Genomic DNA, 23,886 nt, shown 5'->3' on the forward strand with positions numbered 1-23,886 from the left:
GCCCCACAATGCAACGCGCCGGAAACGCGTACGGCAGCTGGTGACCGTTGACAACCGGCTGCAAGATGAGGTGAAGCTGTTGGGCTACCCCGAGAAGGAGCCATGCACCACCAAGCCGTTCATCCCGCGGCACCGTCAGGTAAAGCACGGAAGCCTTTCGGTACCGCTGTCACGCTCCTATCCCCTCGGCTGCCCGACTTTCCCCCGGCCCTGGACTCACTCCTCCAGCTTTCTGCAGTGTCCGCTCCGGGCCGAGACACTCGGCTCTCCTGTTGGCTGCGGTGCGTGTCAGCGCTGGCCCGGGAGGCGGGCGCAGGCCAATCGGAAGCAGGCGGGGCGGTGCAGCGCGGTGGGGTGCGCGGCGGCGGGGCTGGGCAGGGGCGCACGTGGGTGGTGCGGCCCGGTGCGCGGTGAGTGCGGGCTGTGGGGGGGGGTTGGGGGTGGCTGCCCGCCCGGGGACCTGCCCGGCGGTGGGGGGACGGGACCAGCCGTGCCGAGTCTCGGGGCGCACCTGCTTCCCGCCGCGGCGGGTCCCGGCTGCCTCAGGGACAGGCAGTGTTGGCTCCCAGCTGTTGTCCGGCGGCCCGGGCCGGCCTGGTGCTTGGGGCAGGCGCTTTCCGCGCCCCGGCGTTTTCCTGGGCGTTGGCACACCGCTCTCTTACCAGAGCATCCCCCAAACACCCAAATGGTCGTTTTATTGCTTTGGCTGCTGGCTTTGCAGCACTTTTGCGTGGGCTGTTCCGTGAAAAAGGCTAGTGAGGAGTATGCTAGACAAGTTTATCCAGAGACAGTGTGGGTTAAACTAACAGCTACATGTGTTCATACTGCCCTGACCTCCCCGCAGGAGCAAAGGATTTGGAAGGGATTTTGACGGTTTAGAGTTGTTCGTGTAGGATCAAATGTTGTCGATTTTGACAGAAAAACGTGCTGGGGGTGGGTGGTGTAGTTCATCGGGTGAACTGTCATTTGTTTTCCTGAACAAACTTTGAATGCTAATTTGCAAAAACTGATACTTCTGCTATTGATGATGTGGCTGTCTGCCTGTCATTCAGCAACGGGGTAATTTGTCCTAAAAGCATGCTTCAAAAAGGTTTTTCGTTAAAAAGTTCTCTCTGCCCTGTCTGTCAACTTGACTGGTTTGTGAATGCTCCAGCAGAGAATTCACCCCTAACAGCTATCATGCTTAAACAGAACTTCTCTCCAGTTCTGTTAGGCTGGCTTTAGTTGTTGTTTGTGACAGCCCCACACAGGCAGCTGTTCTCTGTGGCTGGTGTGCTGGTGAGTCCAAGCTAAGAAATGGTTTTGAAAGGATGAGTGTTATACAAGTCAGATTTAGTGCTGTGCTAACATGTTTATGCTAAGGGTGGACAGCTGGCTTAGGCCATCCTGCAAAGACTGTGTAAGGCTGCAGAAACCTGGTTTTGAACCAGCTTAGGTTGTGTGCTTTCATTGTATAGCATATGTTGGGTTTTAAGTTTACCTGATGTTTATGAATGTTCTTTTGTGAGTTAAGGCACAGACCTCATGGGGCTACAGACTAGAAGCTAAATATATTTGAAGGCAAGTACTTGACTTGGAACTCTGTAGTAGTAGATTACTCTTGTTTGGAAGGGTCTACAGGCGTATAAATAACAGACCCCTTCTGAATTAGTTGGTTGATAGGTTGGGAAGGCGATGATAAATCTCCCCCAGTGAAAAAACTGACAAGTTTCAGCTCCCACTGTATGTATATTTTCAAGTATGTTAGCATATTGGTGTGTGTGAGACTTCTTCAAAGATACAAGGTATTTGCAGTAAAGAAAACTGAAAGATTGTAATAACTTCAAGATTTAATTGGGACAAACGAAATTCTTTTTCCTGTTATTAGTTAAAGTACAAGTCCTAAAGGTTTATGGGATTTTTGATGCTTAAGTTTCCCATCTTTTGTATAATATTTTTGATTTAAGGTTTTAAATCATTTCACTTTTATAGTTCATGCTGTCATCTTGCTTATACAGCAGTTGCATTTGTTTCATGTTAAAGTATAATTAATTTATTTTCTTTTGAAAAGTCAAATTAAAACAAGTTAATTCACCTCAAGGAACATCTTGGCCATAGAAATAATGTATTGTTTAGCACTGAGCAAGTAAAACCAAAGCCTGTTTTATAATTTATTATTTTTCTTTGCTAGGTCACTGTTCCATGTAAGAAAAATTACAGACTACAAATATGGGAAAGAAACGCATCAAAGGCAAACCTGCACAGTCTGATGAGTCTCCAGATACGCTGGGTGTGTTTCCTCTGAGAAGTTTGTGGTCCTAATGTTTGTTTTAACCTCAAAGAGGGCTTGAAAACTCATTAATATTAGAAGGCCTATACATTAGTCACTGGCTTTGAAGTCTCATTTACAAAGTATAGGTTTGTATAATTGAAACTGGACTGCCAGGAAACTGGGTTGCTACTTAGGTTAAGTATGCTAGAAAATAATAATAATAATAATCCTGTCTTGAAAATTAGGATTATTTTCTGGTTTTCAGAAAACTCTGACACACAATTCTTTAGTCATACACTGTATGAAATTCCTCAGAATATAAAGGGTTTGCAGAGTCAGCTACCAAACTGGTTGTGAAAGGTTTAAGTAGTATTTTCCTAATGAAGATTTTGTTGCAGAAGGTTCTTGCTTCAGCAAAAAAGATTGTGATTAAAACGTTTCTGTGAAACCATTTGTCTTTACACTAGCACCTAGCTTAGTACTGTCCCTGGACATCTTAGCTCTCTAGTCATGGTGCTTCTTGGCTAAAACCTCCTTCTGATCCCTGCCTTCTGCTCCTAATCCTAAATTCATGGTACCCTTCTAGCTCTACTGGAGCTCACCCCTGTTTTGAAATTTCATGAGCTTGTTTACCCTGGTTGATCTAGCTCTTAATTTTGCTTGTGCTGTGTAGTATTCTGTTCTACCACCTTTTCTGACCAGGTCACAGATTGTGTCTTACCCATCGTTTTTGTTGGTCCTGATTGGGCAAATGAGTTGGGCCATGTTAATTAGAGGGCACTTAGAGTTTTAGCTAGGAGGCTTGGTGTGATGGCCTGCCTATTTTAAATTTAAATCTACTTTACTTTGGTCTCCTGGTTGTCTTGGTCTTGTGTTGCCGTCTATCTTTTTAGCTTCTTTTGTCTTTTCTTCCTGAAATCAAGGTCAATGTCTGCTGTGAGTGTTCCAGCAAAGAAATCAGTTATGTTGCATTTGCTGATGACATCTCACTTCTTTGGCTAAAAGTAGGCTGGTTTACCCTGACAAAGTCCTTTAAAGCCACAAATGTAAACTAAGACTGATCATTGTAAATAATTCCACTATAGTAGTAGTGGCAATAAACAAAAGTTTTGTTTAAAAAGACAGTTTTGAAGTTGTAGATGAAGCTTATGGGTTGTTTGCTGGGGTTTTTTGTTTGATTGGTTGGGGGGGGGGGGTGTGTTTTGTTTTTGTGGTTTTTTTGTTGTTGGTTTTTTGTTTTTTTTTAGGCTTGAAGAGTGTATCTAAATGCCTGTATTTGGCTCTTATTGGCTTGCACTTGTAGTCTGGTAAAATCCTGTAATCTTGGACAGAAATAGAACTGTAGATACAAAACCTTTCACCAGTTTCAGCTCATACCAAGAGAAGTTTCCTGTCTCGAAGCTGTAATCTTGGATATGATCCCCAACAAAGATAGATTGAGGTTTTTACACCATCTGAGCAATAAAATTTCTTCTGTAGCAAAGGACTTAAGACAGTTTAATTATGTAAACAGCTATATAATTCTTAATAAGTTTCATAAAAATGTGATTTTATTTTTAACATACTAAGTTCATACAGCATTTTCTTTTATCACGGGGTGGTTTTTTTTTTTACTTTTGAGGTAACTGCACTGTCAGATATTTGACCCTGTATTTGCAAATTTAGACACTTGTAACTGCAAATAGTGAAGAATTGTAGGCTGATGTAGGCTAAATGTCTTAGAAACATGCACAGGAGAAAAAAGGGGAGGGATTAAAATGTGTTCCTCTTATAATTTTTATTTTTTCATTTTATTTGGAAGATCTTGAAACAGTTTGCATATGCGTTGTTTGTCAATTGCAGTTTCTCTGTTCATGACTCAAGCTTACAGCTTTTCTTCACGCAAGTGTAGTGTAACCAGCAATCTTAAAAATTAAACAAAGAAGAAATAAGGTAATTAAACTCCTGATAGTAGCTGTTAGCAACATATGCCTGGTCTCAGTGCAGCCGTTCTTAACAGAATGTGGTTAAATAGATGGAGTTCACACCATGCCCAGAAGGTGCAGCTCCGAGAAGGGTGTAGTATTGTAGTGTGGAGTGATAATGGTATAGGCAGGAGAACTCTACTATTTGCTTCTACCATAGTCTGCTGTATAATTTCACTGATGCAGCTCAGCTAGAAGTACAACCTCCATAACCTCCACTTTATAGGCCAGCCAGGTGCTGCCTTGGTGGCTGGAAATCATGGCAGTGGGTTGTGTCTGCATCCTGGGTGGTGTGGGAGTCACAAGGCCACAATAACAGAAGCCCACAGCCTGACACAGTAGGTAGGTTTTTATGCAGAAGTTTTGTCAACAACTCTGACTAAATGTGGGTTTGAGTGATAATTTTTTTGGTTTGGTTTTGTTTGTTTGTTTGGGGGGTTTTTGGTGGTTTGTTTTGTTTTTTGTAGCTTAGGATGCAGTAACAATATCCCTGTATGTAAATGGAGGTAATGAAGGGTTTCTTTCTGCTATATCCGCTAGATTGTCAGTGTTTCTTTGACTCTGGAAAGGCTGTCCTAGCTTGTGGATTGCTGTCTGTGTCTTCAACATTTCCATTTGTTATGATACCTACAACCTTCTTGTGCTTTTTATTTTGTAGAACCTGTGTGCAAGCATATTCGTAAAGGATTAGAACAAGGTCATCTGAAAAAGGCACTGCTGAATGTGGAATGGCATGTTTGTCAGGACTGCAAGGCAGATAATAAGACACAAGAGAAGTCTGAAGAGGAGACCAGTGAAAGCCCTTCAATATGGTTATGTCTAAAATGTGGCCATATGGTATCTCTTGTTTTGTTTTTAATTTCTCTTAATATCTTTCAGTGCCTCATAATATAGTGAAACAAGAGAGTTTCTATGTCAACTCTTATATTCTTTTTATAATTTTAAAAGTGGTGGTGCATAAATCATTTCATCTATTGTAGTGTGATTCAAGAATATCTGCTCTGAATTGGAAATGAAGTACTTAGAAGCTTGGCACAAAGGCATTTAGCAGGCTTAAGGCTAGAACACCATCTTGAGGACTTGTTTTCTTAGAAAGTCCAAATTATTTTCCTAAGAAAATAAAAATTTCTGTTAATGCTCCTGATTTGTGATTCTTACAGTGAGATCTTATGCTCACATTAGTTTAGTAAACTTAGACCTCTGCATGCTGAAGAGCTTTTTGTCTTGTTCCATTCTTCAAGCTGTTCAAATTGGAATTTGTAAATTAAATGTTCTGTCCCTGAGCAACTTTATAGTTATTCTACACCATTTCTCTCTGCAGAAATAAGGGTCTTAAAATAGAGACCTGACCATCCTAAATAGTTTAACATGATTAAACAGTTTTCATTTTAATTCTTTGTTTATATTTTGACTTTGTTTCATTGATAGTCAACTGGATTTTGTGACGCTTCTGGTTATCAACATTATAGGGCTGTGGCAGAAATTCTCAAGAACAGCATGCTTTAAAGCATTATGAAACGCCAAGATCAGATCCCCATTGTTTGGTTCTCAGTTTGGACAACTGGAGTGTGTGGTGAGTTTGTCAGGCAACAGTTACAAGCCATAGCTAGAGGGCATCAGAGGCTGGGATATAATTTGTTTTCTTTTATTTGTGAATTCTAGGATTTACCTCTAGACGGGTATAAAGCATTTCCACACACAAAGTTTTCAGCAGTCTTTGCTGAGGTTTGCTAAATAAATACTACTTTCTTGTAAAATTCATAACTAGAAAATTTTTGTAATTGAAGTTGAAATCGACCAACAAGTAAATGGTGCTTTTGCCTGGTCAGAATACTAACACGTGGCAACCAATGTTGATATGTAGCTCTAAATCTTAACTTTCAGCTTTGGGAGAAGCTCCTTTCGTGTGCGCTTCATGACAAACTTATTTTCTCAATAAGTGTGACTTCTTAATAGCATATGTAAAGTTTAAGAAGCACAACTGTAGAATTACAAGATGCTACTGGATCAGTTAATACAAATTGCATCTCCCTGGTAGCATATCTTTCTCTTAAAAGGAAGAGTGCACTACATAAGGGGAAACCTTAATTTTCTAAACTGTGCTATACACAAATACTGTGCCTGACATAGAATTTTCATTTTGCTTAGTACCCCTTTTTTTTAGAACTCATTATCTGTCACTGTTCATTTTTATAGAATCTTTTTTTATATAACAAGATCTTACTTGATTATGTTAAACACTTTTATGTGTAATGATCAATATTTTCATTGAACTCTAGAATGAAAATAAATATTAATTGCATGTATTACTAATGAATTAGTGAACTTTTTTAATTTAAATTAGTGTTAAAAATACTGTTTAGAAGTGCTTTATTTTCTCTTTTCTAAAACTTAGTTTTTAAATCTAAGTGCTTGCAGCTGAGAGGAAGTTGTTTAAGCAAGTTGTTTTGCTTACTTTGCTTCTCGAATTTCTTGGTTGTACAAACTTGCACAAGAAATTAGTCAGTGATTGGTATAAATTGTTATAAATCAAACCTATAGTCAAGAACCGTATTTCACAGTGGGCCTGGTATACAAAAGCAAAACCAGTTTTGGTCAGAATTTATTAATGCTATGAATGTGTGAATAAATCTTTTTATGGTGTGTATGCATTTGTGGTTGAAATTGGCATTTAAATAGTACCTGTAAACAGTTAAAACAAATGTTTTGAACTTGGAGAGAAAGAGGAGAGTTCTAGTAATTCATTAAGTTCTGCTATTTTGGGCTTACGACAAGTGCTGTTGTATGCATGTTCACTACTGGCATGACATAGCAGTTGGACCTACTTATGTTTTTTCCCTCTACCAGTCAAACAGCCATCAATGGGAAAAAAAAGCCAGCTTCTTCCAATGCCTTGATTCCTTCAAGGTTACCTCCAAATTTTTGACAGATAAAAGTTTATGATTTAAACATTACCTTGGAAAAATAACTATCATTTATTCAGGAGTAAGAATGCCTATTTTTATAATTAACCAGACGGACAATAGGTACATAATCAGGGGTACAAAAGTTGAGCAAATTTTCTTACTATGACATGAAGAAATGTGAAAAATTGCAGCTAATTTCAGGGATGCTGGAGATTTAGGGAAGCACTTTGCTGCAGACTTTTACTGCTTTTAATATCAGAAAATAGTCTGATTTATGGTAATCCTGAAATCTGCTAAATGCATTTGTGCCTGAGAACTGTAATTGGTGTGTTTCAAGATGTGAAGTATTTGCAATTTCTTCAATACTTTTTGCCACCTATTCAGAGAGCTGATTTGGCAGAATTGCAAAAATCTATACATGCAACTCTCCTTCAGCTGTATGTGTTCTGGCAGAATTTTACTCAAGCCGTTATCACTGCAGCTTCTTGCACAATTTTGTTTTAAACAGACTAGTGGCCTAACCGTGCACTTCCTCGCTCATAAAGACACAAATATGTTTGTATCAGCAATGGAAGAGCAAATAAAAATGTGCAGGACTAGTGGAGGGCAACAATTTATTTCTTATCCAGTTTAAATAAAATTAAATACTTGCTTGGCTAGAATACTCGTAGTATTTTTCCATGCCATAACAATGTAAGTAATTGCCTTTAGGGCCTGATATTTTTGTTGATTTTGGCAAAATTTTCCCTGCATTTATTTTACTTGCAACAAGGTTTCTAAGCACAGCTTTTCAGAGTCTAATTTATACTTGTAAATCACAGCCTCCAGTCATTGAAATAATTTAGTATTAGAAATTTCTTGATTAGAAATAGATTGAACTCTTCTCCAAGACTTCTAAACCTTAAAATAAATCTTGTAATTTTGTGTAATGAACTGCATCAAACAAGCAAATAGTTTAGGAATTTTAAACAATAGAAAAAAAATAGGATTAATTCTCTTTCTTTTTTGGGGTGGCGGAGACAGGTGCTACATATGTGATAATGAAGTTCCATATAGTACTTCAAGCCGATTGGGCCAGACTGTGGATTATATTAGAAAACAAGTTTGCACTGGCTCATCACATACAGGTAAATAATTGTAGTATGCATGCAGTAAATCACAAAGTCCCTTAAATGTAGGAGACACTACTGTAAATCCAGAATGTACACTAAATTAGATTTAACTTTTGGAGCATTTTGTAGTTAAAGTAAAAAGCTGATTTCATTTTTCCCTCCTGTGTCAGAGTTCTGATAGCATAAGTACTGTTTTAACCTGTGCCCCTAATTGGACCAGGATTTTGCTCAGTGTTTCCTAAACTTTTACAGACCAGAAATACAGGAATAGGAGGGGAAAAAAAATACAATTTTACTGTGACATTTTTCAATTTTTTTTATTTTTTTTTAATGCGTTGCTCAGTTGTTCTGTAAGGCATTGACTTTTGGTACTTAGAAGTGCTGTGTTTATTCATCAGAATTGCTTAGTCTGTCTTGAGATTCGAAGGATACTTTGAATGTTTAAAAGTATTTTTGTGGGTACTTGTGAATGTATCAGCTGGAATTACTGTCTCCAGCTGTTGTTGCACATGAAGGCGTATACAAGAGGATTTGTCTGCTGGGTCTGTACATTTAGTTTAGGTAGCTGCAGTGCCTTCAGAACTCCCCTAAAACAGCATGTTCAGCCCACAGTCTGTAAAACGTGGTTGTTTAAAAGGAGATAAACCCAGCAAAACCACCCACTTTCCACAGTGGCAAAACTGGCTTTGTACAAGGTATTTCCACTAGAAAACCTGGAAGAATTTGCATATCAAAATAAATGCTGTAACTCATAGCTATCAAAAATTACACATTTGGATGAAATTGTAGCCCTGTTGGGAAACAGATCACAACCATCCAGCAATGCCAAGTGACTGTCTCCAAATATTTGTTCAGGAAGCAGCTGAAGTTTTCCCGCACAGACCAGAATCTTTGAGTGGTTTTGGTCAGTCTTTTCCAGATGCATAGTTTTTGTGCATCTAATATCCTTGACCTTCATATTGGTTCCCAAAATTCTCCTTTTCAGGTTTGAACTGAAAAACAAATGAATACCTGGTTGCAGTTGTTGCTTCAGGTGTTCTATCTGTTGTTGTCCATCCGTTTCTTGTCCATCTGCAAAGATTGTACTGTCTGTTGCCCTTTCTTTCTCTGAGCTGGTTTTACTTTATTTTAAAGTTAATCTTGGCTCACAGCTCTATTTGTCAGAAACTGAATCAATAGTAGACTGCCAAACTGTCAGAACCAGTGTGGGTGTTACTCTGAAAATTAACCAGAATTCCTTTATGGTTTTATTATGGTCATTGAAATTTTGAACTACGCACCGAAGTAATTTTAGGGAAGATATCTTAATGTCTTAAAGAATATAAACCTTCCAGTTTCATCTGCCTAGGTTCATGAAATGAACATGTGAATGCGTTCACAGTGGGAGGCCTGTGCATTTCATTTCAGTCAAAACAGGTATCTCAGATGCCATCATGTTGGATGTTGTATAAAGCCCTAACATATATGGTTTGCTACAGGAATTAAACTTCAGATAACACATGCAGAGTTTCAGAGATTGATGGTATGCATGGCTAGTGGGCCAAGTGGCGTGTTTAAATTGCATGCTGATCTGAAATGACATTTCAGGGGTTTGTTGATGTTTTTGTTTGGTTTATTTTTCAACTCCTGTTACCTAGACAGTTTAAGAACCTACCTCAGTAGCATTACACAATTGCAGAATTAATTATATGTTTAAGTTTTAAACATCATAAATTGCTGATGCCTATTTTTCTTTTCTTAGCACATTCCCTGTTACTGGGTAATATGTGGTATGTTTTTTCTTTATTATTTCAGTAGAAAAGCAACAAGAGAACAAAGAATTTGAAAATAAAAAAGTAGAAAAGGACAGCAAAAATGAGCAAGAAAAAGAAGTCTCACTTAAAGAAGAGAATTCTAACTCAAGTACTAACTCGGAAGTGACTGTGAAGGGACTTAGTAACTTGGGGAATACATGTTTCTTTAATGCAGTGATGCAGGTATGGTAGTTACTGCTTAAAAAAGAAACCTTAAAAACAAACAAACCAACCAACCAACAACAAACAACCCAAGCCTTTGAATAAAAAAAACAAAAACAAAAAAACAAAAAAGCCAAAGTCAGTCAGCCCACAACTCTGCTGCCACCAGTACTTTACAATGACACAATTAAAATGTTTGGGATTTTTGTTTTGTTTTATTTTTAATATCTGCCAAGAATGAAGCGTTCTTTTTAAAAGTAGTGTGTTGGCCCAGAGAAATACAAAGAAATGGAGCTGCAGGTTCAGACTTGCTGAAGGGAAAATATAACAAACTGCCTTATCTTTGAGGGACAGCATCTTTTGCTGATGTAGACTGAGCATGCCAAATTCTTGCTTTTATAAAAAAATAGTCTGGCACATCGCCCTTGCTGACCTCTTAGAATATAGGACATTAATACCCAAACACCATGTGTGTTTACTGAAACACAAATGTTTCTCTCGGCAACAGGAAATCAAACAAAAGTAAATATTAACAGGATGAGCATATTGCATTGCTATCTTGTGTGTCTTGCTCATCTAAGCAGTGTTTGGATATAATAAGCTTGCTCTTTACATGCAAGTTGTAATACAAATGAATCTTGTGCTCTTTGGCTTTTGATACTGAAGCTTCACTCAAAATTCCTCCTCACAGGTTTTAGTAAACAGTTTGTTTTATTTTTTAAACATGTTTTAAACCAAGCAAATATACACACTCCATTTTACCTTTTGATTTTTAGAAAACAGACACTAGGAAATAGAAGATCAGTCTGTAGAAGAATTTAGGGTTTCTGCAATCTAAAATAATACAGAGAGAACACCTGACAGTCCCATTAGCTGTATGGAATGTACCTTTAACTGTTAGACACCATTAGAATTTCTGGAGTGATGGTTTCCACTCTAGTTCTGTATTTGGGAAAAATAAATTGATACTAATCTGGTTGCTGCCAGTTCCATGACCAGTGGAACTCAACTGCTCTTCCTCTTGTTCCCAGTTACCAACCTTTTTCTTTCATGTTCTGCAGAATTTATCACAAACTCCAGTCCTGAGGGAGCTCCTTAAAGAAGCTAAAATGTCTGGCACAACAGTTAAAATTGAGTCACCTGAGTTATCCATGGTATATATCCTTCGACTTCCATACTGTTTCTTTCCACCTTCCAAGCCTGTTAAAGAATCAAGAAGCACTCATCTCTGGATTTTAAATCTGTTTCAGCTAAATAATAAGATTAAGATGTAAAATCAGTGGGAACTTCCATAAAGCTGCTTCTGAAGTCCACAGAGTTCTTTCATTCAAAGTGAAAGAGCAGTGATTCATTAGCTATTAGTTGTCAGTTGTTAGTACTTACATTATGATTATTTAAAGGGTGAAAATATGTAACTTTTCCTACAGTGTCGCTCGTCTAAATACAAAATAGGAAACTAGAGGATGTTTGTGGTGGCAATTGAATAACACACCTCTCATTACAGTTAGGGATTTGGAAGGGAAAGAAGGGTTGTGCATTTTAAGAAATTGTTGGGTTTTTTTTATTCCTAATAAAAGCAAGAAATCCAGAGTTGCAACTAAGCAGTAAATATTTAATGATTCTTAGCCCAGTGTTTTGGTTTCACCTCAACAGAATCCACCTGTTGATTGTTAGGTTAACTTACTGCCATTTTAGAGGATTTGTTTATAATAATGTTTTCAATTGCTGAAGTGTTTAAGTAAGGAGAATCTACCCCAGAAGGATCTGTCACCAAATTAAGGCAAAACAACTTTGTTGCTTTTCTTTAAAACAGGAACCTCAGCTGATAAAACTCGATCAGCCAGGTCCTTTGACATTAGCCATGTATCAGTTCCTGACAGAAATGCAAGAAACAAAAAGAGGGGTCGTCACTCCTAAGGAACTTTTTGCTCAGGTTTGTAAAAAGTGAGTATCTTTACAATTGCATGTCATAGCAAGTATGAAAAAAGCTTGCTATTAAAAAAGACAGAGAGTTTTGTCCCTTTTTTTCTTGAGCTCGCATCATAGCCTGTAAAATTTGTATAATATGTAACAAGTTTTGAAAGAAGAGGATAAAAAGCAAAATATAAATGAACAGAAGTAAAATGAAAGATTAACAGTGACATATTCTGATTAGCTAGCTTCATATTTTTAGAAAACACCGTATATAGACATTTGTTGCTTTTATATACATACATGCTTAAGACTCTGTCCTTTTATGTCTGATGTGAATTGTTTTTACTTTGTCCAAGTTCAGTTATACTTTACAACCATCATTTCACTTAACAGAGCAATACGATTTAAAGGTTATCAGCAGCAAGACAGTCATGAGTTGCTTCGTTACTTACTTGATGGAATGAGATCAGAAGAAATGCAAGTGAGTGCTAATTTCATAGTTTTGCAAAACCTGTCTTCTTCATGCTGTAGATCAAGACTTTCCCCTCTGCTGAGAGGAGAAGGAACATTCTTTCTAAGTTGAACTCTAAGAGTGGTTTGTGCTGCTCATAACACACACTTCAAGCAGATGAGCTACAAAGCTGTAGAACTGGGCAGCTTCTAAGCAGCGTGGTTGTGAAGGAACAACCATGGGTATTACAGGCCACAAACTTCCCTCTTTGAATACTTTTGTTAAATGAAAGTAGTATCTCCTACATATATTGCATGTGCTGTTTAGGTTTCTAAGGCAATGATATTTTCTGCCATTTTACAAGGCAGTGAACTGATTATTCTCTATGCTCAAGCCAAGTAGAAAGGTTCGGTTTTGCTTGCTTTAAAGGTCTTTGGTTACTTCAACACTACTAACATAAATGTCTATTGTCCTTCAGAAATAGATTGATTTGTCCAAAATTTCTACAGAAAAGCATGGCGTATGTGTACTCTCCCTAACGTAATGTTCTTTTTTCTTAATTTCTGAAATGCCTGAAAGCTCACTTAATTTGGAAAAGTATTTTACCCTTAGGCTTACTTTCTTGCATCCTAATTGCAACATTAGAGTTGCAAGCTTGTTTGCAAGCTTGTTTCTCAGTTGTTCTTCTTCTCTGGCATTTGTGGTGGTTTGTATTGATTCTCTTAATTACTGGTGATGAAATTTTTTTCCTCCATCTGAAACATTTTGTGAAATTAACTAGTAAACAGAATTAGTTTAGGAAATTTTACAGTATGTGTTTGTTTTGAAAATTTCAGCAAATAAGTGTTGGAATACTGAAAGCACTGACTGACTCTAAAAAACAAAATGAAGAAGAAATGAAAAAGAAAATTAAAGGTAAAATATATGTTCCTGATATTCTGATAATTTAAAACTTTGTTTCATTGAAGTACCCAAAGTAACTCTAATAGTATCAACTAAAAAATTTATGTTTAATTGTACAACTTTATGGGATCTCTTGAGTATGTGTATTTCTAGAGTATAGGGCTCAATAGTGTTAAGTCTATTTAAATGTCTTACCGAACCTTAACAGTCTAAGAGAGAGTTGATTCTATAGACATTATACATTAAAATATGTTTGGGTAGTGTTTAATTATTCAAATATTATCACATGAATGTAATTATTCATTTAATAATATTAAGCTAATAATCCATTGGCACTTAACAGTGGTATAAAAGGGAAACAAACACTGAACAGAAGAATTTTTAAACTTTTCAACATCACTTAGGTTAGAAGACAAAGAGCAAGTTTAAGTTTAAATTGTGTGCTACACTGAAAATACAGCTTGAGGAAATTGCTTTTTGTTTAGGGCACTTATACAGACCAAAGTTGGTGCTTGGTTTTTAGGTTCAGGCAGCTTTTTGAGTTAAGTCCTGTGAGAAAATGGGAACTCTTACTGAGATGCAGTACTTCTGAGAAAATGAGGAAATGTGTTTGGGTTGAGAAAGTGGTAAAGGTGTTGGTTCAGTCAAGCTGTCTTCTGCAAATCTGTTTTTGCTTCCATTTCTTTGGTATATGAAAGAATCTTAAGAATCTTGCTGTAGTTCTGAAGGAAACTAGAACAGACCAACGCATTCCACCATACATCTTGTATATGTATTCACTTTTTTTTAAAGGTGGTATGCCATAACTAAATTAGTTGTCAGTATATTCAGTGTAATATTACTAACTTTACTATATACTTTGTCAATTCTCAGATTATGAAAAGAAAAAGGGAATACAGAGTTTTGTGGATCGGATTTTTGGTGGAGAATTAACCAGTACAATTATGTGTGAGGAATGCAGAACCGTAAGTAAATTGCCTGCTTTTAATAGCCTAGAGTATGATTTTATGTAATCTATGTAATTTATGTAATGTAGGAGAATACCAAAATAGCTATATGTAGATATAAGTGAAACTAGTGAAGTGTTTTTTGGTGTTGGTTTTTTTTTTTCATTTAATTCACTTCTAGGAGTCAGCTAGCTACATGCATTTCAAAGAGGAGCATGGTTTGGCTGGAATCTTTCTTCCCTTATGTTATAAAGCTATATTTTAGTCATGGATAGCTGTTTGTCAAGGTAGATTAGCTGTGTTACGTTTGTGTGCACTTGTGAAAACATGACTTAAATGCAAACAAGGCTACGTACAGCCTTGACAGCAAGCCAGCCGCTTCCAAACAAAATTAAACTGGACTTTTGAATATTCATTTAAAGGTATCCTTGGTCCATGAGTCTTTTCTTGATTTGTCACTTCCTGTACTAGATGATCAGGTAAGAAATCGTACGTGCTTGCCTTTTGCATTAGTTTTTGTTCTCTTGCATGAAAACACCTTTATTATATAATCAGTAGGGAATGAATCTATGCGTATTTCTAAATGTCTCTTCTGCAACTTAAAATAAGTTTGCCCAGAAGGCTAGAAAATAAGATTTTTTTATTTTTATGAGAGTCATTCCTGTAGTTCGTGGCTCATAAATGGTCTCTAGAAAATCTAATAGTCTGTTGGTAATCTTGCTGCTTTGTCAATTAACGTTTCTAATGTAGAGATCAGCTTAGGTGGTAATCTGGAATGTACCAATATTGTCTCACTATTGTAGAAGGCTGTTTCAAAAAACAAGGCTTCCCAACTCATCTTCACTGTTGTAAAACTAAATGGTGAAGAGCAGCTGGACGGCCAGGTACAAGTCTACCGCCACGTCCGTCCTGCCCTGCTGCTGGAGCCCACCCGTATTACAAGTCATTGCCATAAAGCACAGTGAGACAAGAACCTTAGCCCAAGCCCCACACTTGATAAACACTAACACAGCAAATACCGGCTCTAAGTAGTGTACTGCATTCTGAAACTGTGAGATCAACAAGAACAACTCTGAGAGCCAATAAATCAGCATTGTGACGAGTGACTATTAATCCGGTCAGATCTGTTGTTATCTCAACCCTTCGTGCCCCACGTTGGGCGCCAAAATGAACTGTCGTGGTTTAAACCAAACCAGACAACTCGTTCACTCACTTCCCCCCCGCCCCCTTCTTGCCCTCCCCCTACTCCCAGAGGGATGGTCAGGAGAGTCAAAAAGAATTCAACTCCCACGGGTTGAGATAAGAACAGTTTAGTAACTAAGGTATAACACAAACCACTACTGCTATTACCAATAATAATAATGATAAAGGAAATAACAAGGGAAGAGAATACATCTCACCACCAGCCGACCAATAACTCGCCCCCCCCAAGCCCGACCAAGCACCAACCCATACCTCTTCCAACCCCCCAGTCTCCCAGCCCTTCCAGCTAACTCCTAGTTACCTCCTGGGCATGACGTGCTGTGGTATGGAATACCTCTTTGGTCAGTTTGGGTCAGGTGTCCTGTCTCTGCTTCCTCCCGGCTTCCCCTCCTCCCTGGCAGAGCATGAGGCTCACAAAGTCCTTGGCCAAACCAAAACATCATTGTGATCAGCTCTGTTCCCGAGCCGAAAGTCAAAACACTGCACTGCACCAGCTACCAAGAAGGAGAAAAATGACTGCTACTGCTGAACCCAGGATATATGTCTTCTGCAACAAACAAATTTTATCATAGCAGAAGCAGACAAATTCTGTGGCAGGCAGTTCAACTACAAATGTCTCTCTGTTTGTGTAAAATGTTACTCCTCAGTGCATTTAATGAGACTTATATCTGTTAGAGCCAAAGGTAATGTTGCCCCTTTACAGGTTCAGAATTTGGCCCTTGGTTTTTCATACTGTTTCATTCTGGAATTCATTGTTTCACGTGGGCTCCCTCTGGAGTGAGACACTTCTTTTGTAAATATTAGGGTAGGATAAATGAGTTACTTGTATGTTATAGTCTCTAAAATGCTTTCTCTTGAGCTGAAAACTCACATAACATCGCATTCATAGTTTTCTTTTGAATACTATTTTGTTATTCGGGACAGTAACATCTCTACTTCTGTGGTGGTTTTGTGGCTTTTTGCATTTTTTTTCATAGAAAGTAAAAAATACAAATGAGAGAAACATTAAGAAAAACAAAGAAAAGGAATCTGAAGATGAAGAGAACAAAAATGATGACTGTTACCTTAAGCAGAGAGATGAGCCCCCTGGTACAAGTAAGCACCTTCAGAAAAAAGTAAAGAAACAGGCCAGAAAACAAGCCAAGGTTGGTTTTGATCAGTATTTCACTTTTATTAATGAAGTGCTTGCAACTTTCAGTAAAACAAATTATTTTTGCTTCTTCAGATTAGGTAGAGACCGCTTAGAACTTCTACTCTGTAAAATGCACAACTGATAAGACTGATTTTATCTACATCATTGCTATTAAGAAGTTATATATTCTGTTAAGAGTTGCTGTGCTATATATAAGCTAATACCCAGAGGAATGTGGAATTTTGATGCTTGTATGAAGTAATTAATTTGTTTCAGACAGCTGTTCTCTAGTCGTTGATTGCAAGAATACTCACAAAACTATATCGTTTCTTATTGTCGTGGTTTAAACCCAGTCAGGTAACTCGTTCACTCACTCCCCCCCTTCTTTCCCTCCCCCTGCTCCTGGAGGGATGGAGAGGAGAGTCAAAAAGAATGCAACTCCCACGAGTTGAGATAAGAACAGTTTAGTAACTAAGGTATAACACAAATCACTACTGCTACCACCAATGATAATAAAGGAAATAACAAGGGAAGAGAATACAACACCTCAGCACCAGCCGACCGATAACTTGCCCCCCAAGCCCGACCAAGCTCCGACCGATACCTCCTCCAACCCTGCAGTCTCCCAGCCCTTCTGGCTGACTCTCAGTTACCTCCTGGGCATGACGTGCTGTGGTATGGAATACCTCTTTGGTCAGTTTGGGTCAGGTGTCCTCTCTCTGCTTCCTCTCGGCTTCCCCTCCTCCCTGGCAGAGCATGAGGCTCACAAAGTCCTTGGCCAAACCAAAACGTCCTTGTTATCAGCTCTGTTCCCAGGCTGAAAGTCAAAACACTGCACTGCACCAGCTACCAAGGAGGGGAAAAATGACTGCTACTGCTGAACCCAGGACACTTATGTCTGTGTTCTAAGGAGAATCCTGAATGTATTTTGAAGATACTGTGTAACAAGAAGCATTGGGAACTATAGCATAGAATCACAGAATGGTTTGGGTTGGAAGGGACCTTAAAGCCTATCTAGTTCCAACCCCCCTGCCACGGGCAGGGACACCTTCCACTAGACCAGGTTGCTCAAAGCTGCATCCAACCCGGTCTTGAACATTGTCAGGGATGAAGCAGCCACAGCTTCTCTGGGCAGCCTGTGACAGTGCCTCACCACCCTCACAGTGAAGAATTTCTTTCTAAGTCCAATCTAAATCTCCCCTCTTTCAGTTTAAAGCCATTCCCCCTTGTCTTGTCACTACAGTCCCTTGTAAAATAGTCCCTCTCCAGCTTTCTTGTAAGCCCTGTTTATGTACTTAAAGGCTGTTAGAAGGTCTTCCCAGAGCCTTTCTCATCTCCAGGCTGAACAAGCTCTCTCAGCCTGTCTCAGTGGGAATAAATTCAGTATATTAGTCACCTCTGGTTATTAAATCATACTTTCCCACCCTATGCATCTATGGCATGCTACAAAAATTTTGATAAATGGTAATAAATGCTAAATATATTTTAAACTTGCTCTGGTTTTTGTGTTCTTCTATGTTACGTATTCCAATTTGCAGAGCCAACGCCGTCAACAAAAACTTCAAGGAAAGGTGCTTCACTTGACAGGTATCTGTGCAACTGAACAGCCAGAAAAAGATGTTGAATACAACCAAGAATCAGAGGCAGAAATTGACTCTGAAATGCCTGATACGAAGCAAGAAGACAAGTCATCAAATGATTGCAAAGATTGCTGCTTAACTCAAAAAGACTTGAGTATTCAGGGAAATAGTGTAGAAGTTCAGAGCATGCATGAAAATACAGGAAAGCCAGAACAGGAGTGTGAAGAAAAGGAGTCTCTCAGGGACCTCCCTATGGAAGGCTTAGATTGTCCTGGAGAGTTAGTCAATGGACTTGACAATATATCTTTGAAAGATGAAGATGATGAAAATAATGAGGAAGAACTTGCTTCTGACTTTACAAAACTACATTTGGGTGCCAATACTGAATCTGATATGAGTACCTTAGATGACCTACAGTCTGTTCCCATCAAGACATGTGAAGTATTGACTGAAGATCCAGAAACAGCATTTTGTACTCTTGCAAATAGGGAAGATCTGAACCTGGAAGAAGGTTCAATCCATCACTGTTTGTATCAGTTTACCCGTAATGAAAAACTTACTGAGACCAATAAACTACTGTGTGATGTATGTACACAAAGACATGGACCAAAGAAGAACATAAAAAGTATGACAAATTATCTTTAAGAAAACAAATATTCTAAATACGTCCCTATCTGCTGCTTGGGTGGGTGAGGGAGTGGAGAGCAATATCCCTAAAGTGGCATTGGTGTAACTTTAACTTGGATACGTGGAACTAGTATTCAGTGGGTAGGTTGTAAGAACCTTTTTTCATACAGATTAATACAAGTAAGTTCTTAAATGAGCAGAATAATAGGCTCACAAGCTCAGGTACAGAATACTGCAGGACTGAAAAAGAGGAGTGGGTTTGGATTTGGTTGGAGGAAAAGGGCACTGCAGTCTAAACATAAATTTTGTGAGTAAATGTAGGGAGTAGAGATTTAGCAGGTGACTTTTTTTCCTGTTTACTCCTTAAATACCAAAATTCTGCTGAGACAGTAATAGGGAAATCCTGTTGGTGTTTGCACAAAAGGACGGTAAGAGCTGCATGCAATTTCTGATGATGAGACTTGTGGAGAAGGGGGAGAATTCATCCTGCTTGTGCAGACATTGCTTAGTAACATGAGGGGTTACTTTTCTTATATGGAATCTGCAAGATGGCAGTTGTTGTACAGTTAATCAGCTTAAGGGGGAATATTCCATTTCTCAGTTGTAATAGATTACATTACAGCAGCCTAAATAATGAAAATAAATTCTTGGTGTAACGTTTGTTTAGACATTAATCATTGGTGGTTTTTCTTTTCTGCAGGTGAAAAATATATTTATACTAATGCCAAAAAGCAGATGCTAATCTCTCTTGCTCCTCCAGTTTTAACTCTTCACTTAAAAAGGTTTCAACAGGTAAGTAGCAGGCTGATAACCACAAAAATGCGTATGTACACAGTATCAGTTTAATATGTATATATGCACATAATACTAGCTTAACTTAAATCTAATGTTAGCATATTTTCATGAGAGACTGTTTTGGTTTAAGTTTTTTTTTCCAATGTTCAGAAGGCATTGGTGTGCAGCATTGTTTTTTGTGGCCTTTGAGGAGCTGGGGTGTATCTTCCCGAAAGAATATTCCATTAGTTACCTGGAAAACACTGTTTTATGAGCTTATTTGCAATACATTCCCTCACTGTTGTTACTGCTTACTGGATTAAGCAGCATCTTGGTATTAATTGTTTCCTTCTACTACAGCAGTTCAATACAGATAGAATAAGATCCCTTACTAAGTGAGTGTAACAAATAGGTCCATAAAATTGGAAAAGATTCTGAGCCTTACGAGGTGATGGTGGTGAAGCATGGAGAATGGAGAGCAATGCAACTTGAGTCTTATTTATAGACACTGAAGTAAAGTGGTTTATGTTTTTTTCCAAGTTGTAGGAAAACTTTTAGGGCTTTAGGTTTTCAAGAAAGAAAAGAGGAATGGGATGGGGATCGGACACAGTATTGCCTCTTCCGAATTTAAAGCTGTTCAGTGCTTTGGTCAAAAAGCTTGAAAAATAAGGGAGGTAACTTTAAGTAAATGAAAAACAATTTCATAGAGAAAATGGAAATATGTAGCTTATTCCAAGAGACTGTAACATAATTAAGAAAATAACATTTGTCATCTCCTTTTGTTTTTCTAGTTTGATACTGGAAGATTATTTACATAGGGCAGGAGTAGAATTTACATCAGTTCTGACAATATAAAATTAGATCCTCAAGCATATCACAGTATCTGAGAAGCAAGAGATGTCCTCATAGTTACATAAGTGTATTAGAGCTGATTCTTTCTCTACTTTTGCTACCTTTAAGTTACCATAAGAGTGAGTTGAAGAGCCATGTTAACTTGTGTTCCAGCGCAGCATGTGGGGGCCAGGAGGTACTGCTGGTAAACCTTGGGCATTGGAGAGAAAAAGAAGTGTTGCTTTTTCCCTAGTTTTGTGTAATGTAAACCTGATTTTTTTATTGTTGAAACTTCAACCCAAAACATTTAGTAACTAAGCGTGGTTTTAATACCTACATTTTAACTTTATGGGATTTTACTTTGTTTAAGGCTGGATTTAATCTCCGGAAGGTTAACAGGCATATCAAGTTTCCAGAAGTGATAGACTTGGCTCCTTTCTGTACAGCTAAATGTAAAGTAAGTGGGAAAACAATCAGATTCTCCTTTCCCATGTTCTAACAAGCTTTCATGATTAAGCTGTTTAGCAGGATCTTTGTAGAATGCTTGTCAAGCTTCAGTTATTTTGTGTGATAATACAGGGTAACTTACAAGTGCAGCTTATACTTGAGTCAGAGTATTGTCCATTGGCCATAGCTGTAGTGCTTGCATGAATCTGCAATGACCAGCTTCACTTTCATTAGCAAGCAGATCAGAGCAAAGTGAAGAGTTTGCGTTCTAGCCTTGCTTAAAACCCAGTACCTGACTGGCATGTCTAAACTTCTGCTTTTATAGAATGTGGCCGAAGGGAATACAAAAGTATTGTACTCTCTCTATGGAGTTGTTGAGCACAGTGGAACAATGAGGTCTGGGCACTATACTGCATATGCTAAAATGCGAAGTATGAACAACCATCTCTCTGATCTTGTCCTTCGAGGGCAATCTCCTCAAGGTAAATAATTTGAAATATTTTACAAATTCTTACCACACAACAGTACAGGATTGATTGCTTCAATTCTTCATAACTTTTACTCCTAAATTCTTCCTTTCACAGCTTTAGAAACTGAACCAGTAAAAGGGCAGTGGTTCCACATCAGTGACACCCACGTACAAGCTGTGTCTGTGTCAAAAGTGCTGAGCTCTCAAGCCTATCTTCTCTTTTATGAGCGACTCCTTTAACTCATCTGAGAAACCTTCTTATAGGTGTTGAGAGGTGGTTATCTTCAGGTGGTCTGAAAGAAGCAAGACTTGCAAATCATGGTCTTAACATGTTGTAGCTACTGTATACAACTGAAGGAATATACTTTATGCTTCTTAGACATGCTGACAAGTGGTTAACTTATACTTTTCCCAGTGTTTTCACTGCTTTTAAATAAAGGCCTTTTACAAAATTACAATGTTAAGTTTGTGTTGAGTGCATTGGCACAGACAAGGAACCACTACTTTTAGTTTCCTGCACGTGCTATACATTTCAGTCAGCTTACACTTCAATTTTAAACTAGTTCTCTTGGCTATCATCTAAGTGTATTTTAGAACTGGGTTCCAAGTAGAAGCTGAGACCAATTCAGCATCACCTCCTTTTCCACTGTTGGTTTATGCCCAATAGTGTCATTCCTGGTGTGCAAACTCTCTGGGAATTCTTCTACATGGGAATGTTGCTGGTATTTTGGCAAGGCTGAGAGCTTGGGTCTCTCTCCCTTTTGCTACAGGCATTCCTTCTGCACTGGGGAGGGGTAAGAAAACTAGTCCTGCAGTGACTTGTAACTATAAAGTTCTCTTCTCCACAGGCTAGGCTTCACACTGGGTTTCACATAAATAAAATCTTGGCTTGTCCATGCTAGAGCAGCAGCTGCTTACATTCAGTGCATTTTTCACAACCTCACTAACGAAATGGGCAGTCTTAACGTGTTCTTGTTACCCTTAGAGTCAGCAGCAGCAGCACTTGTGCAGCTGACTGTTATCAGTATGCCAATCCTGAAAACTTGCTGAGTTTATTTTTTGGCCACACCAGCAATGGACTATAAAGCAAGCATTAGTGTAGCTGCTGTGTGGCAGCCTTATTTAGGCATAAGATAGTTGTAGACTTGATTTAGCCTTCCACTCCCTTCTGGCTGTGAAACAGTAGCACTGGCAAGAGTAATAAAAGCATTAATTATTGAAGTGACTTGAATTTCAAGTGCAGTTCTCCTTTCAACTTACTCCAAGACACACAAGCCGTTTACTTTCCAAGAAGAATCTTAACAGAGGGCTTCGCTTGAAAGATTCTGGTATTCTGCATCATGCTAGCTAGTGCTGCCCAGCCTTTATTTTTAAGGCCATTAGAATGAGATGCAGTTCACGGCAGTCACGCTGCCATTTTGAGAGCATGGAGACTCTGTAAAGGGTGACAATGAAGCTGATATATAAAACAAAAATAAACTAACCCTTTGCCATACTTGGTTCTTTCTTACAATATTTGACTTTTTACACTCAAATATTGGGCAAGGAGTACAGTGAAGAGCTCCAACAATTAGATTATGCTTTCCAGAAGTTCCTGCAGTAGGCTCAGTCTCCCCTCATCCACTATACTGGGTGCAGCTGTGGCCTCTGAGGAGAGGCTGGGCATGGCTGCTGCTAAACACAGCCACTTCTAATAGACCCACACCAGGGCACAGCTGAGCCCTTCAGCCAAGGGGGTGGCACCTTGGAGAAAGCAAAACGGTGTCAGGGCTTGAAGGGGAAAGTGCGAGAAGCAGCCCTGCAAGCACCGGAGAGGAGCAGCTCCAGGCACCCCTCACAGCCCCTGGAGAGACCATGCTGAAGCAAGTTGTCCACCTGCAGCTCAGAGAGGACCATACTGGCCTCCACACTGCAGCCAAGGAGGCTCCCAGGACAGTCAGAGGAATGTGTGCCTTGAAGAAAGCTGCAGTCTGCAATGAGGAACCCACACTGGGGCAAGTGTTGCTGCAGAAGCCAGTTGCTCCTGGTCAACTACAACCTACAGCGGACCCCCATGCTGAAGCAGCTCAACAAGGACTATACCATGGTAGGGGAGGAGGGGAAAAGTGTGCATAGGAAGGAGCAGTGAAGAGGTGCTGTTATAGCCTGACCACAACCCCCATTCTCCATCCCCTTTCAGCGCTCAAGTGCAGGGAAGAGGTAGAGGAGTTGGAATAAAGAATACATCTTAGCCTGGGAAGAAGGAGAGGTGGACAGGAACATAGTTTGGATTTAATTCCTTCTCACCCTCCCGTTCCTTTTTAATTGGTAATAATTTTCTGCACATGCCTGTTGCAGTAATTAGGGATCTCCCTGTCTCCACCTCAGCCCATGAGCTTTTTCACCTTTCTGCCCCTATCCTGGTGAGGAAGGTCAACCCA

At 38.9% G+C, this 23,886-nt stretch overlaps 1 protein-coding gene across 5 annotated transcripts; it reads left to right on the top strand.

Annotated features, from left to right (window-relative positions):
* Positions 1-2: 2 nt before the first annotated feature.
* USP16 (ubiquitin specific peptidase 16) lies at positions 3-21,924 on the top strand. Of its 5 annotated transcripts, none has more exons than XM_062622151.1 (18): positions 3-139; positions 2,171-2,269; positions 4,874-5,052; positions 5,685-5,788; positions 8,145-8,248; positions 10,028-10,209; positions 11,250-11,342; positions 12,002-12,132; positions 12,496-12,583; positions 13,390-13,468; positions 14,330-14,421; positions 14,826-14,882; positions 16,584-16,751; positions 18,277-18,943; positions 19,646-19,737; positions 20,921-21,007; positions 21,323-21,479; positions 21,582-21,924. In XM_062622151.1, the coding sequence occupies exons 2-18, from the start codon at positions 2,209-2,211 to the stop codon at positions 21,704-21,706; spliced, it is 2,466 nt and encodes an 821-aa protein (XP_062478135.1). In that variant the 5' UTR covers positions 3-139; positions 2,171-2,208; the 3' UTR covers positions 21,707-21,924. The 5 variants fall into 5 exon arrangements, with proteins under 5 accessions (XP_062478135.1, XP_062478137.1, XP_062478136.1 ...); XM_062622153.1 differs by having other exon boundaries at positions 10,031-10,209; XM_062622152.1 differs by lacking the exon at positions 3-139 and adding an exon at positions 333-410.
* Positions 21,925-23,886: the final 1,962 nt, after the last annotated feature.

The sequence above is a fragment of the Pezoporus occidentalis genome, unplaced genomic scaffold, assembly GCF_034315485.1.
Source record: "Pezoporus occidentalis ecotype Australia unplaced genomic scaffold, CSIRO_AGI_Poc_V1 ctg24, whole genome shotgun sequence".
Lineage (NCBI taxonomy): Eukaryota > Metazoa > Chordata > Aves > Psittaciformes > Psittacidae > Pezoporus > Pezoporus occidentalis.

Excerpts from the sequence above, each read along its gene's own strand:
- USP16 (XM_062622151.1), top strand. The coding sequence starts at position 2,209 with ATGGGAAAGAAACGCATCAAAGGCAAACCTGCACAGTCTGATGAGTCT. Across the intron at positions 13,469-14,329 it reads AATGAAAAAGAAAATTAAAG|ATTATGAAAAGAAAAAGGGA; the intron begins GTAAAATATATG and ends GTCAATTCTCAG. Across the intron at positions 18,944-19,645 it reads ACCAAAGAAGAACATAAAAA|GTGAAAAATATATTTATACT; the intron begins GTATGACAAATT and ends TCTTTTCTGCAG.